This window comes from Strongylocentrotus purpuratus, unplaced genomic scaffold (assembly GCF_000002235.5).
Source record: "Strongylocentrotus purpuratus isolate Spur 01 unplaced genomic scaffold, Spur_5.0 spur5_scaffold_15, whole genome shotgun sequence".
Lineage (NCBI taxonomy): Eukaryota > Metazoa > Echinodermata > Echinoidea > Camarodonta > Strongylocentrotidae > Strongylocentrotus > Strongylocentrotus purpuratus.
In genome coordinates, this window is record NW_022145600.1 from 10,347,294 (window position 1) to 10,362,257 (window position 14,964).

Genomic DNA, 14,964 nt, shown 5'->3' on the forward strand with positions numbered 1-14,964 from the left:
ATGTATACATGTATTAAAACTTGACAAAAAATTCATCTTCGTTTTCTTTTATCTTTTACAATTCACATGCTTTAAATATTTCAAGTACACATATGTGTAGTGTGATTATAACTGCACGTTTGGAGGGCTTGACAGTAAATCATTCAAAGTGGACTGGAGGAATTGAAGTCCTGTCAATATAGGAGATTTGTGTTTGAGAAAGCAAGTGAATAATTGAAGGAAGGTGATGTTGTGACAAGTCATTGTGTTATAAAAGAGAGGACAAGAGATGGAAAATAAGAGTTGCACACAAAAATGTCACACAAATTACATTTTTATATTTCCAAGTTTCACTTTAGGACATCTATTTTCCTGTCCTTATAAATAGTGTCAAGACATTTTTGTAGAAAGTTTGTGGTATGTCTATATTTATGACTTATTATGCCAAACAATGATACCAAACAATACAGAAGACAATCTATTACAGGACAACAAAATGAAGGAGAAACAAAAGAATGACATTTCATACAGTATATTTAATGTTAAAATACATGTACTATTAACCATGAAGATGGTGAAAAAGTTTTAAATATTTTTTTTTTTAGAGAACTTGTACTTGAAGATGGTGTATTCTGAACCCCCATTGTGTTAAGTGGAAACTTCCCTCGCCCCATGGTACATCTACGAACAAGCAAGTTCTTTTTTTGACAGACCAGGATAGATTTTCTTCATATATATTACTCTTTGTATACAACATGAGGATGAAGGAACCAATGTGAATCATGATTTCAAGCAACCTCAATTTAAACAGGTGACCATTTGGGCCAACTTACCAGTCTTCATTTATATGAACTGGCTAATATAGGTTGTTCACACATTCATTAGTGTTCCCATGTTCTCTTTGTGCAATGCTTTTAGACATTTCCACTTGAGAAACGTTGAAGAAGAGTACATACCAACATGCCCATTAATGATAACATGTTATCTTGAATTCTTGATGCAATGGTTGGACGCGTCATTTGGATCACTAGAAACAGAATTCTCTCTTATATGAACATGCCCAATAATGTCCATACATACATGTTCTCTTAATGCAACGTTGAGATGCGTCCATCTGACAAATGCTGAGAAGAAATTTGTATGTGTATGAACACCTCCTTTGGGTGATTTCATATGTCCTCTTCATAAAATGCCCAGATGTGTTCATCAAAGAAACGTTGAGAAGACATTCGTGTGAACATGTCATACTCTCATAAGAACATATCCTTGAGGTAATCATCAAATTCATCCTCTCTGCAAAGAGAAAAATATACATAGAGAAAGAGAGAGATAGAGAGAGAGAGAGAAAGAAAGAGACATACAGAGAGAGAGAGAGAGAGAGAGACAGAGAGAGAGACAGAGAGACAGACAAGAGACAGAGAGAGAGAGAGAAGAGGAAAATGGTTAATTTTGTTCATGGGGGGGGGGATGTTTACCTATAAATGCACCCTCCCCTATTCTGAACAGTCTTTGAATTACACCAACATGTAATATTGAAACTGGCAATAAGTTTTATCAAAAGAAATGAGTTTGTAAACTGCTAAACATTTCCCTCAAAACTATAACACGACTCCCCAAGCAAGTTGACTCGTAACCTTTGACCTGAAATATTACATTTATATCAAAGTTTGAAAGATTTCATGCAAATACTCATGTAACACAGGCAAATTTAAATCTTAACATTGGAACTAACACCGAAAGAACATAGGCCCCATTTCTTAATTTTGTTTTGTTTTGAATAGCACTTGCCTATTCCTGTGGCAAATATGCCCATGGCCAATCAAATGCATCAATTTAAGTAGCTTATATCATTAACCGTAACTAGTCATTGATAATAAGTTTTTATAAAAACAGGACCCTGATCAGATGAGAGATAATCAAGCAGTGTTGTGAGCTCAGCTGCTTCATGGTAACTTTAAGGAGTATCACTGCATGTGTTGATATAGATCAAAATTTAGTTGCCATGGTTACCATTAAAATAAGAATCCATAAAATGGTTGTTATATATAAACAGAATGTTAACTCTTAACTGATCATGGTATCAATTGTCAAAGTATCTCGCCATATTGTACTGTCCTAGCGACACAAACACAAGACTTTCTGATGACCTACCTTGATTTATCTTCTGTTACAGGAGCAGGGCCGGTCCAGAACTCACTCTCTGATACAGAACTTCCTTCACCTTCATCTATAGGCATCAGAAAATAATACAATCAAATAAAACATGGAGGTTTCGTGGTATAGTGGTTCATTTACCAGACTCTCAAATCCAAGGGCCGAGGGTTCAATTCCCAGCCCAGTACCAACGTCCCTTAGCAAGACATTAATCAGCATTTGCCACTCTCCACCCAGGTGTAAATGGTTACCTGGCTAATCCTGGGATAGTATCTGCAGGCCCTTAGGAAGAACAGTATTTATGCTGATGGGACTACAGTGGGTAAATAAATCCAACATTTTTTACCTACTGTAACCATTAAAAAATGTGTTCACAAAAAATACTGATATAGCATAATATATTTCCGAATTATTAAACACCACAAAGTTTAAAACAGAAAAACAACCAACAAAACAAAAACCGTTCATGTTACTGAAAAATGACTGTCCCTACTAACTTTTTTATTGAGGGGTCTGTAGTCTGTACAGTTGGTATGTACAAACTTTATGTAAAAACTTCAACATTTCTGGGGTCCAGACTTAAATTTTGGGCTTCCATGTGTCCCGGAAGAATTGGCACGATGCTCGTAGATAATGTAAACACAAACATCGTAGCCCATAGCCTCCTATGATGCCCCAAAAATCGTAGACCAATTTATCGTACGGCGCCCAGGGCAAATGTAATCTAGGCATTATTGATGATATATCAAAATGTATTTCAAATAAAAAGTGAATACCCTACAGAGGTTTTAATATAATCACCTTTTGATCTGTGCTTGGTCTTTTTCTTTTCAACCTGATCATCTCCATTGCTAAGACTCTCTTCAGACTCTGACGATGTCCTCCTCTTCCTGTGCCTTCTCTCCTTGTGGTGCTTGCTCCTATGTCTCTCATGCTTACTCTCCTTATGTTTGTTTTCATGTTTGTCCTTGTGTTTGTCCTTGAGCTTGCTTTTGCTTCTCTTAGGAGAAGGTGACCTTGAGTCTCTGTCTTTCCTATGTTTGGATTCTGTGTTTGATGGTGTTTTGGTGACCTCCTTGCACGGTTTGTGGTAGTTGAGCTTGTACGAGCACCGCTCACATAGTCCTGAAATTGAATATATAAACATAAGTTGAAGAGTTACACATGTACCAATGTTCCATTTATAATTGGAATATGTAATGATCATTATTTCATTCATTCACTCTATCTATCTTTAAAGACTATATAAATCTCACTATTACATTTTGGGCCTACAACTCACAAGGACAAAGATTTCAACCACTTTTAATTCAACCCCCACCCTTGTTCACATTTTATGTGGTTATACAGTGTATTATCAACTGTTTTAATTTAATTTTCATTTTGTATGCATGTTATTCTTTTTATCAATTTGCATACTTGAAAATTTGGATTTTACAAATGGAAAAAAGTTTGAATTTGAATTTGAATTTGAAATGTAGCTTTAGGTTTACATCAAATATATTGTACATCTATCTGGAATGGAAAGACATTTTGCTGTAAAGTGGCAGTTGCTACAATTGTTGTTTGTATAGAAAGATTATTTTGAATGTGTTTAAACATGCACATATATTTGATTTGTTTATTTGTGTAAAGATTATTAATAAATAGCCTGTGAAGGGCTCACAAGTTGAAGAAAAAAAAGTTTCTCACTGAGTTTGATCAGGGCATTCTTCTTCTCCCCATGCTCCATGTAAGCAAAGTTCACCTCCCATGTCCTCAGCCCTCCCTCCCTCCCTCCCTGCAGTTAACATCAAAGTTTCTTACTGAGTTTGACCAGGGTATTTTTCTTCTCTCTGTGCTCCATATAAACAAAGTTAACCTCCAAAGTCCTCAGCCCTCCCTCCCTCCCTCCCTCCCTCCCTCCCTCCCTGCAGTTACATCAAGGTTTCTCACTGAGTTTGACCAGGGCATTCTTCTTCTCTCCATGTTCCAGGTAAGCAAAGTTGACCTCCCATGTCCTCAGCCCTTCCTGCTCTGTGCATTTCTTGTTGCCACAGGTGAAGTGACCTTTGCCCTCTGTAACTTCCGTCTGCACTCGCCATCTCATGGCAATCTGTGAAGAAGGGAATATGAGAATGACAAATGTTGATAATTGTTTTGTTACAGGAAAACAAAATAGTACACAGAGTGAAGGATCAAAGATTGATAGACGTGGGGTGATAGACGTGGGGGAAGGGAGCAATGTCCCCCTCCCCCAATCATATCTGCGTCATGTGCTGACGGCGCAGCGTGGGAGGAAGGTCGCCATCTACTGTCGAGCATTGTATTTGTGGTAGTCAAGAGAGTTTTTTTTAAAAATGTATCATACAGGTACATGTATGATTTGTTTACGTCTCGGGACTGACCTTTAAAGGGGATGTAGCATGGCAAATACTGATTAACGCCATCTACGACTTCTTTTGGACAACTGAACGTAAACAAATGGATTTGATTAACAGTCAGCGCGTGCTAGCATTTGCGAAACAGACCAAAGTTCTCCTCACGCTTCGGTTTCGCGTATGTCGCACGTACGTGAATACTGCGGTCGCGTCGTCCGTAGTCGTATTATACCCGATTGTCCCTGAGTCAGGCCAAGGGATAGACACGTAGTCTCGTAATGCTACAACCCCCTTTAACATCACTATCTACAAGACAAGACTCAGTTTTGGTCTGGGGTTTCGTCAGTCAGTTTGTAAACAAACAAAGAGAGCTGACCGAGTTGACATGCTGCTAGTCCAACTCACATCTGGGGGGTGTTTCACAAAGATCCTAAGTTGAACTTATCTCTAAGTTGGACTCAACAGTTATGGAAGGCCGTTAGCATATATGGAAATATTTTGTAAAAGTTATTTAAAGAGGTATAAAATGTTGATTCAAATCATTCAAATTTTCAAATATTGAGGAGAATTCATGTTCTTGATGTGGAATTTATAAAAAGTCTAAAAAACTAAAATTTTCGCTATTGAATATATTTTATTTTAAGGCTACAAATGGCTCTCCATAATTTTCAAGTCCAACTTAGAGTTAAGTTAGATCTAGGATCTTTGTGAAACACCCCCCTGTTGTGTCTTCATAGAGGGCTTGTATTTTGTGAATGTGATGCGAAAGGGTCCTAACCTCGCAGAAGATTACACTCACCTTCTTTTCTTTATACCGACTCAGATCAGCTATGCAATACTCTTTGAACAGCTTGTCCCAGTACTTCTTGGCTAGTTTCTTTCCCCAGGAGTCTTCTTGCCCCTCATCTTCCCCATCCCATAAAAAGCGATGGTTCTCTCTGATAACATCCAAGTCAGTCTTATCTTTTGACCTACAGATTAGAACAAAAAACTGGTAACAAAATGAAAGCATTCTAAACATTAAAATTGGTCTGTAAATTCAGGAAACCACTAAATAGAATTAAATATTTCTATATTCTTTATTTCCAACCATTATGTAAGGCCCCCCCCCCCCCAAAAAAAAAAAAAAACTGGTAATCTAAACTGGCACTATTCAGCAAGATGTAAAATAAAACACAATTCTGATGCTATGACTTCATGTTCAATGGACAAAAAGCAAAAGGCAAAACAAAATAAGATATTTGTAACAACAATAAACAATTAGAAAAACAGTGTAAATACACACATAGGAATTAAGTGATATAGTACTGGATAGCTGTAACACAGCTCTGGAATTTACTAAAATACAAAATAATATGTCAATATCTGATTAAATGTTCTGAGGAAGTCTCGCAAACAAACTTTTGTTCATAAAATATTCTGCCATCACCAAAATTTCATAAATCAAATTACTCACGCATCTCTTTGGAAAAGATCCTTAGTAGCCCCAGGGTAGTATAACAGGTAATCGTTCACTAGCTGTTTGTGACGATTGTACTGTATTGGTTTGGTCAAGGAGAGGCAATTCAAATTGTAATTTAAGCAGTGTGCAGGTGGAAGTATGAAACAAGCCATTGAATCTATCAATATACATGTAATATTCATTTGGAAAATTGTCCATATTCAGAGCTTCAAAATTTTATCTTAGGATAATTGAATATTAAACCATACAAATAATATGATAGTCCCAAATGTTGTGATATTCAATCCTTCTCAAAACCTCCCCCCCCCCCCCCATCCCTAAAAAAAGGGTTATTTGTAAATCATAAGATCTGAAATATTCATATTACCAATATATTTAATGTTTAACCAGCCATACATTTTGTAGGTACTACATAGCACAACACAATGGATATATAGGTACTACTGACATATCTGTTTTATATCCAAGCTGATATTGACCAAATACATGTACTGCTGGTAATACTGGAGATAATTCTCTCTATGAGAATAACATTTTTTTTTCTACTTCAAAGTAAAATGATAGAGAATAATATAACAGTAACAAACACACTCTATAAAACCAATGAATCCTGAGTCTGAAGATAATTTGAGCTGGGAAATATGGAGAATATTGCATCCAACAGGTTAAAAACGCTGATTTTTTCCTTTCATGTTCTGGGATCATTATGACAAAGGATACAGCATCTAAGGACTTGAAATGGAAAAGTTGATTTATACTTTCTTGTCTGTAAAGAAAAACAAAAGGAGGAAAATTAAAAATGCATTCCGTATATTGAGTATATCATGCTTCTTACAACAACAATCATTTTTTATTGCAGTTAAATTAAATATGGCATGAGAACATGCATCACAAAAACTGAGCATAGAAATGAAATTGAGCATTAGAAGAATACAAAACAAGAATTATGTTGAGAACTTCTTCCACAAGAGATCTTATGTATTTATTATATAAATGTAAAATTGAAATCAATTAACATTGATGATATGTCAATAGAGCATACATACATGAAAATGGTCAAGAAAACTTTTAATTTACTGGACCTCAAGAATCCATCATTCAACGACTCTATACCCTCAGCCTCTGAGTAACAAAATAGTTAAATTACTCTACAAAATACTATAGTGACTTTCAATTTGTCACTAATGAAGTGATGCATCATCTAATTCATTTCCTTTAGAAATATCTAGAGTGAACACATAAAACTTCTCTTGACAAAGAAAAATAGTATTGCATTGACTCATTTGCTATAAATAATAACCTGTTGACTACTGAATTTTCTTATGCACATAGAGTACCGAAGCTGTGACATCATACAAACTTATTTTTAGAATTTCTAATTTTTACTTCATTTTCCTAAAGAGCATAAAAAATAATGTCCAAAGGTCGAAAACCAATTGAATATGTTAAGTATTGGCTGAGATAAGACCATCTTAATAAATAGATTTCCTATAGGAGCTCAGTGTTATTTTTCTCTGGTTTGTAATGTTATGAACCAGAGCAATATTTTCAATTCTCTTTCGGAAAATGAAGAAAGAATCTAGAAATTATAAAAACAGATTTTTGATGACGTCACACTTCACCACTCTATAGGCTTAATACAGTGACCCTCGGCCTCCAGTTCTAGGAAGCAATGGGTTAAAATGCTGAAGAAAGGAATGTCAATGACTGTACTAGATCTTACAGATATCTAGGAAATAATAAATCCTGATTTTACTTGTCATATTCTGCTGCTGCCAATCGCTTTGAGGGGAGTCCGCCTGTTACTCTACTCTGATCCGGTTTTGTGGCAAGATCTTGTCGGGATCTATGAAAGGAAGAGAGGAGCAAAAAATGGAAGGTTATGCATCTTCCATAATTTCTCTGAATTATTAAACCCATCACTGCAAAGTATCAGCATGATAACGAAGAGAACATACTCAAAACACAAAACATTTTCATGTATCAGTTACTTTCTTTTGAAGCAGAATGCTAAAAGTTACACAACTACTGTACTGAACAGAAAGAGCACAAATCACTGAAAATTCACCTTCCACAATATGATTGAAAAAAACAAATGCACGTTTGCATTCAATTTAGATTCAAAAGTAGATCTTGGAAAATAATATACCGGTATTCATCAACATTTTCAAATAGGCAACTGACAATCACAATATTGTAATGAGAATATACAAATTTCCTACTATTAAACTAATACACTTAAATTTCCTTTTCCTGATTTTGATGTTGTAATGACACATTAGTAAATAAAATATCACTCTTCCAAACTCCATGAAAAATGTAAAAAATAAATTATGAATCATGAAGTGTCTAATGTCAACAATATGTAGAAATCAGAGAGTGATTGAAAACTCAACTCTCATATATCGGTATATATATATATGTACAGAGAAATAAATTTATCCAGATCCACACGTCTCACTGATTACGAGTGTAAAATAAAAGATTTGTAGAAAAAAGGTGATACAGGGTTCTTGTCGTGCAGTAAGTATTCTGGTAGCTCAGTGTTAGAATACATTTACACCTGTACCATAGAAATGTACTAACATTTGTTTCACTGTTCTGTTCCCATGATGAGAAGCCAAGAAATATCATAAATGGCTTTTGCTCATTCTCATTTCAAATAATAGTCATCTCTACACAATACAGAATTACATTTTAACAACTTGTCTTTTAAGACTTATGAGTTGTTTTCAGGTTCTCTTGGCTTCAGATTTTCAGTTCATGTTACCTCTTTTTTCTTTCTGTTTCACTGTCATATTCAAATTCAGATCCATAGCCCCCTCCTGTCTATAAAAAGAGAAGTGAGAGGGAGAAAAACAACACAAAACATTATTTAAACTTCTCTGATCTGAGAAAAGAAGACTGACGTCAATGTATGCATGAAGTTAGATTTCATATCAACATAGATCTAGACCTATGTCACAATCAAATAAACTTTTGTACTTTTATATTACAGAAGCTTTTGTGCGTAAATTTGAACTTGAACAACAATTTAAAATTTTGTTATCACACCCCCAATAAAAAAAAAAAGAAAGCGTTCCTTGGGAATTGGGCTTGGCCTCTATTATTCTTTATCCCAAACTCATTTATTTACTAATTTAGGCCTGCTAATAGCTAGAATATATATTTGATCTTACTGCGTTCTCGACTGTTTTTTCGTCTGCTAAGTCATGAAATCATACTTCTAGTATCATTATTGATAATAGACCTCACATTATAATGAACAAATGGAAAGTGTTCAACTAACATAAAAGTGAGCAGCTGGGACACACGTTAAAAAAATAACAGAAAGCTTGAATTAAATTTCAACTTGTTAAAACGGTTATATAGAGCGTTTCCTTTCCGTAAATTACTCTGGAATTCGAATAGTCTAGTCAGCTTTACTACGAAGTATATACGAAACACAAAACTATTCAAATAATCGAATAATTTACCTTTCTAAAATCCATCTCTCTCTTGCTGAATTAGGAGACTAATCGTGAGGAGTCTTCTAGCAGGCAAAAGAAAAAAGAAAAATACGCTTCTAAAGTCACATCGTACATACCCAGTTCAGAAATTTGTCGATCTCAAGTTGAACAACGTGTCCTATATATATATCTTATTTCCTCAACTCCGTTTATTTCACCCCAATATGGATAATATTTTTATATGAAATTTTGATAATGGTAATAATACAAGAAAGAAGTATTTGTCAATTGTCATTTTAATTAAATTTTAAAGACCGTCACCACTACTGGGCCAGAAGGGATTAGACCACACAGAGAGCCATCGAGGTCACTGTGACAGGTGGCTATCTCATTAACTCAGCTCTCATTTAACATAAGAAAAAGAGGATCATGGGGGACCAACAGGCACCGATTGGGGAAGTTTTCTATATAGAGGGAGCAAGTAGCTACAAGTATGGCAGTGTGCCTTTAATATTTGCATGATATAAACGGATAAAATGTCATATGCCATACGGAACATAGTATTGCACGGAATCAACCTAGAATTAATATAAGAATTTCTTATGGTCAGCCAACGATTTGGTACTTTTAATTGTTAATGAGGTTATGAGAAAGCTATTGTTTCGGGAAGATGAAGGGTGATAAGAATCATCTTGTCATAGCACATAATTATGTCTCTTTTTAACATGTATTGTATTGTATTGTATTGTATTTATTAAACTTCATTGATGTACATCAATATTCTGTTTATAAACATAATTATAATCATTTTACAATGTAATGTAACAATCAATATTCTGTTTGGGAACATATACATCATATAAAGTCAATTTACAATGTAATGTAACATATCAATATTCTGTAAACATATATACCGTATAAATCAATTTACAATGCAGTGTTTATAGCAAAACGAAGGGAAAATTATATTCAGCAGAAACACTTTTTTTTCTTTTAGTAATAACATGACATAATGCATATAGTAATATAATGTACCATTAAACATTCGAAGATTTAGATGTATAAAACATAATACAGCACTTTTCTAAATAAATTATAAGTCATGCAATACAAAATAGGTAAATGAAGTACATGGAATGCCTAAAATAAATGACGTAAGAGTACTTATACATAACTGCGACCTACTGACAGTTGACAATTGACAATGTAAATTCAGTTGCCTTGAGTTGGAAAACTACTTCATTGTTTAAACTTTTACATTCTTGAACGAAGGGCAATTGATTTGATTAGTATTCGTTGAAGTTCAAAAGGGCATGGGGTTAAAAAGACAGGAAGTGTGAGAGGTTAATTGCAAGATAAATATTTTAGCAGTTGAGTAGAATTTGTCATGGTAGTTTAAAGGGGAAACGTATAAGAAGGGCACACTTCTTATATTAAAATGACTTATATAGAGAGAAGGGATATTTGATAGTGTTGGAAACGAGCATGGTTATATTCTAAAAGGAGCACAGTTCGTTCTGGTGAATTTGTGGCATGTGCCCCTTCACCCTCGGCAACTGCTTTTCATTGTGGTTTTATGGTACCTGTAATGATACACAAAGCTGCTCCGATTTATAGAAACTCGATATGGCTTTTTTAATATGACCGCAAAAGCGCACACTTTGTAAGCGACAGTAGGAAATAAATAAAGGGGCACTTATCACTGTGCAGTTACAAGTATAAAGAAAGCAAAAGGGACACCTATCACAAGTTGGGGGAATTCTCCTTATTTGGAAGGAGCACTCATTAAACAGGAAAAGTGGCACTTTTCAGAAGAGAAAATGGCACTTAGAAAGGTAAAAGGGCACGTGTCAAAATAAAGGGGGCAGTTATCGGATTTGAAAAGGGACACTTGTCATACCTAAAAATGGGTACTTAGTTTATTATTACAAAGGAAAATGGGCACTTGTAAAAGTGAAAAGGGCATCTATTTGATTTTGATAGGGGCGTTTATCAGAGATGAAAAAGCGCATTTGTGAATGAAGAGGAAGGGCCACTTTATTACAAAAAGGAAAATGTCACATACCAGAAAGAAAAGGGGGGCTTTTTAGAAAGGAAAAGGGGTATTATCAAAGTAAAAGGGGGATATTACCAGAAATGAAAAGGGGCACTCATAAGAGGTTAAATGGGCACTAATAAAAAGGGGGAAAGCGCATTCATTACAAAGGAAAGGGGCACTTGTCAGAGTAAAAAGGGTATGTAAAATAAAGAGGGCACTTTGGGGGAAAAGTGTGTGGGGGGGGGGGCTGCGGGGGAGGGGGCTGTGTCTCACCTGTCCCCCCCTCCCACCCCGTGAGCGCCGCCTATGGTGCGAAGCTGATACCAATCCCTGCGAGCTGCGGGCTCAAGCGTCTTATCCCAATCCTGCAAAAAAGAAATTCACATCCCCCGCCCTCTCCCGTTGATTCCTGAAGCATTAACGAAGTGGTTGATATGGCTATTGCATTCTCCCGTGCATTCCACTCCTCACGTTTGCATTATTGAGAACAAAAAGATAATCGGCATAGACAGCAGTGAAAGCTTGGAACTGGCATATGCATCTTCTCCTCGTTTGAAGGACCAGAATTGAAACATACAACAAACTTACTAACAAACAGACATACAGACAAACAAACAAAATAAACAAGCAAACAGACAACATGGTATAAATTTATAACTTGCATTAGGTTTTAGTAAGGCATGCGGGGCCGGGCCTTTGCATATATTAAATGCAAAAAATCTGTACAGTGCTAAACTCCGTCAGTATTGCCATAATTATTACTTCATATTTATTTTGGTAGCTCAGATTAATTTTGTTCACCGTTGTCATAGGTTTTCACCAAATAAAGCATCACTATTTTTCTTCACTAATTTCGTTTTACTTTGGATTTGTTTTCTTTGTAGGCCTATTTGGATGCATATCTCATGTTATTATACACAGGGGCGTAGGTGCATGGGTGCGCAGGGAAGGAGCCTCACCCCTTATACAATTTTTATTTGTTGATAAATCTGTGGACTTATTTATGATTGTTTTTTCTTTCGATTGATTAAAGGTACTATGTCCCATTTGCAGGCCAAAAAAATGAAAAAGTTAAATTCCAACTGCATTTGAAAGATAATACTAATTTAGAACTTCCCTAAAAAAGGTGGGGCTTGAATATGTCTTTAAGTGGGAAAATAATGACTATTAGTTGTCAAGTAGACTTTAGGGCTATAGAGCCCAAAAGTAATAGTCTTGATTTTCAGACAATTGTACCGAATGGTCATACGTTTTATGCTGCGCAAAGATTCAATCAGTTTAATCTTGGCCATCAGAAGAAGTGGGTTATTGATGTAGACAAATGCTCATGTACCCTTTACAACTCTTTTCATGTATTTTATTACCAAAGAAGAAATAAAGCCAGTCAGTCACTCAATAGTGTCTGACAGTGAAGTCTAGCAAGTAAACGGGTTTCCTTGCGTAATTTGAATATGAGGACACCGCTAACGTTTAAATTTCACAGATAGGACATACATGACATATTCATAATTCCTGCAAAGTTCTACAGCATTTGAGGTTGGCTGCAAAAGGGACATAGTACCTTTAACGAATGCACCAACAATTTCAACATTCACAATAATATAGAAATAATGCCATTTATATGGATTTACGTCTTTTGGGTAGTTTTTTGTAGACGGTTTTATTTTGGGCGTCAGACGGGGGATATGAGGTGTGCGTTTGTAAATGTGTGTGCATGTGTGTATGAGAGAGAGAGAGAGAGAGAGTCAAGAGAACGGGGTGGAGAGAGAGAGAGGGAGAGACTAGAGAGATAATGACGGAAAGAGAGAGAGATAGAGAGCGAAAGAGAGAGAGAGAGAGAGAGAGAAGGATGGAGAGAGCTGAAAGAAAGGGTGGAGAGAGAGAGAGAGAGAAGCGAGAGGGAGAGAGAGAAAGATATAGACAAAGAAAGAGAAAGAGTGAGAAAGAGAGAGAGATCGAGATCATGCAAACTATTAATATTATATCAATGGATTACATGCTATTCCTCTTTTTATGTTATACACTAGCTCTAATTGCGGATAATCCTAAAGAGGGAGGATCAAAACGCATATAACTATATAGGCCTAGACCCCCAAAATGCACGAAGGATTCCAATGGCCTTTCAACATATTTATTCCGTTGAGGATACCATAACCCACACACCACTGTAAATTGGTCTACTAACTTCACATATTTACCACCAAAACAATCAAACTTGCGACTAGACTGAGATTGGATGCTGTTGGCACGATCCTTCGTTCCCGAGCAGAACTATAATTAGAGAGTGAGTAGACTATTATAAAATAAAATTATATTGTCGTAAATATTGATCTTTCAACTATGGTCTTTACCATTCAGTTTTTAAGTTTCTATTCATTGTAACTGTTCGCGGTGACCGTTCTTGCCTTGCCCTTGGCTCGCCTGGCTTGGCTTGCATACACAAAGCCTATTGCCTTGGCATGGGTCATGTGTGGAGAGCCTGCGTGCATGGCGCCATTGCCCAGAGACAGAGTTGTTCTTTATCTACGGTAGATGTAAGCTTTCAGCGTTAGGTTTGCATTTAGTGGGTTAAGCTTCGTCCAAACTGCATTTTTAGCTTTGGACTTTGAGTTCTTAATTTTCACTGAATTTCTTATGTTATTCATTCAGTGTTGACCATGTTGATATTATGATCAATTTGATGGTGGATGTGTGATGTGAATCATTCATGTTGTGGAATGTGGGCAGTGGTGCACTAAGATAACAAATGAGATAAATTATTGTGCAATGCCAATGGCCTTTAGGAATTAGGCCTTACCAAAACAAAATATGTATGCTTAACTAAGTAGATCTAGATCTATATGCAAATGCAGGTTGTAATTCGTTATACATACTGTGCAAAATCTTTGAATTCATGATTAGAAGTAACAGTAGATCTAATGATAATAGTAATTTAAAAAAATAAGATTAAGAAATAGTAATGGTAATAACATCTACAACAATAATGATAATAACAATAACAATAATAGTAATAATATTATAGGCTGCCATACTTACATGTATGTAGAGGTGTCATAGTCGAGTGGTTAAGTACTTTACTTGAAATGCAAAAGATGTTGGTTCATTCCCTACATTTGCCACTCCATATATGGCAAAAGCATTTGTGTTAATGATTGCCATGTATGCCCTAACAGTGACTAAATGGTAGGAATAATCCCCAGGGAGTGGAGATAGTGCACATTGTGCATGAATGAATCTGATGATCGTGTTGATAACATCTGTAAAGTGCTTAGAGACGGTAATTCGTATTAAGCACTTTATGAATTCAGATAATTATTTTCTATGTAGCACATACCACAACTAGACTTTGTTCCAATACACTGAAATGGCGAGAAAGCAAAGAAAAGAAGATTGAACAGATAGAGAATAGTTTAGAAGAGTGAGATACACTCAGCATTTTTCATAAAGTCACCAGTTAACTTTATAAATGATTTCTGAAGAGAAATGAGAAGAAATGTGTTTTAAAGTTATCAATAATATCAC

At 35.6% G+C, this 14,964-nt stretch overlaps 1 protein-coding gene across 2 annotated transcripts; it reads right to left on the reverse strand.

Annotated features, from left to right (window-relative positions):
• Positions 1–297: 297 nt before the first annotated feature.
• Positions 298–9,484, reverse strand: LOC577521 (protein FRA10AC1 homolog). Of its 2 annotated transcripts, XM_030985542.1 has the most exons (11): positions 9,432–9,484; positions 8,726–8,784; positions 7,712–7,801; positions 6,676–6,721; positions 5,950–6,029; positions 5,293–5,464; positions 4,131–4,228; positions 3,826–3,887; positions 2,935–3,258; positions 2,131–2,206; positions 298–1,272 (listed from the first exon to the last, which is right to left on the reverse strand). In XM_030985542.1, exons 1-11 carry the CDS (start codon positions 9,444–9,446, stop codon positions 1,230–1,232), a joined length of 1,065 nt encoding a protein of 354 aa, XP_030841402.1. In that variant the 5' UTR covers positions 9,447–9,484; the 3' UTR covers positions 298–1,229. The 2 variants fall into 2 exon arrangements, with proteins under 2 accessions (XP_030841402.1, XP_030841401.1); XM_030985541.1 differs by lacking the exon at positions 3,826–3,887 and having other exon boundaries at positions 4,069–4,228.
• Between the last annotated feature and the right edge of the window lie 5,480 nt (positions 9,485–14,964).

Bases quoted from the DNA above. Each gene is read 5' to 3' on its own strand.
- LOC577521 (XM_030985542.1), bottom strand. The intron at 5,465-5,949 runs GTGAGTAATTTG...TCTAATCTGTAG, and splicing joins GATCTTTTCCAAAGAGATGC to GTCAAAAGATAAGACTGACT. The intron at 3,259-3,825 runs GTGAGAAACTTT...ATTCAATTTCAG, and splicing joins GAATGCCCTGATCAAACTCA to GACTATGTGAGCGGTGCTCG.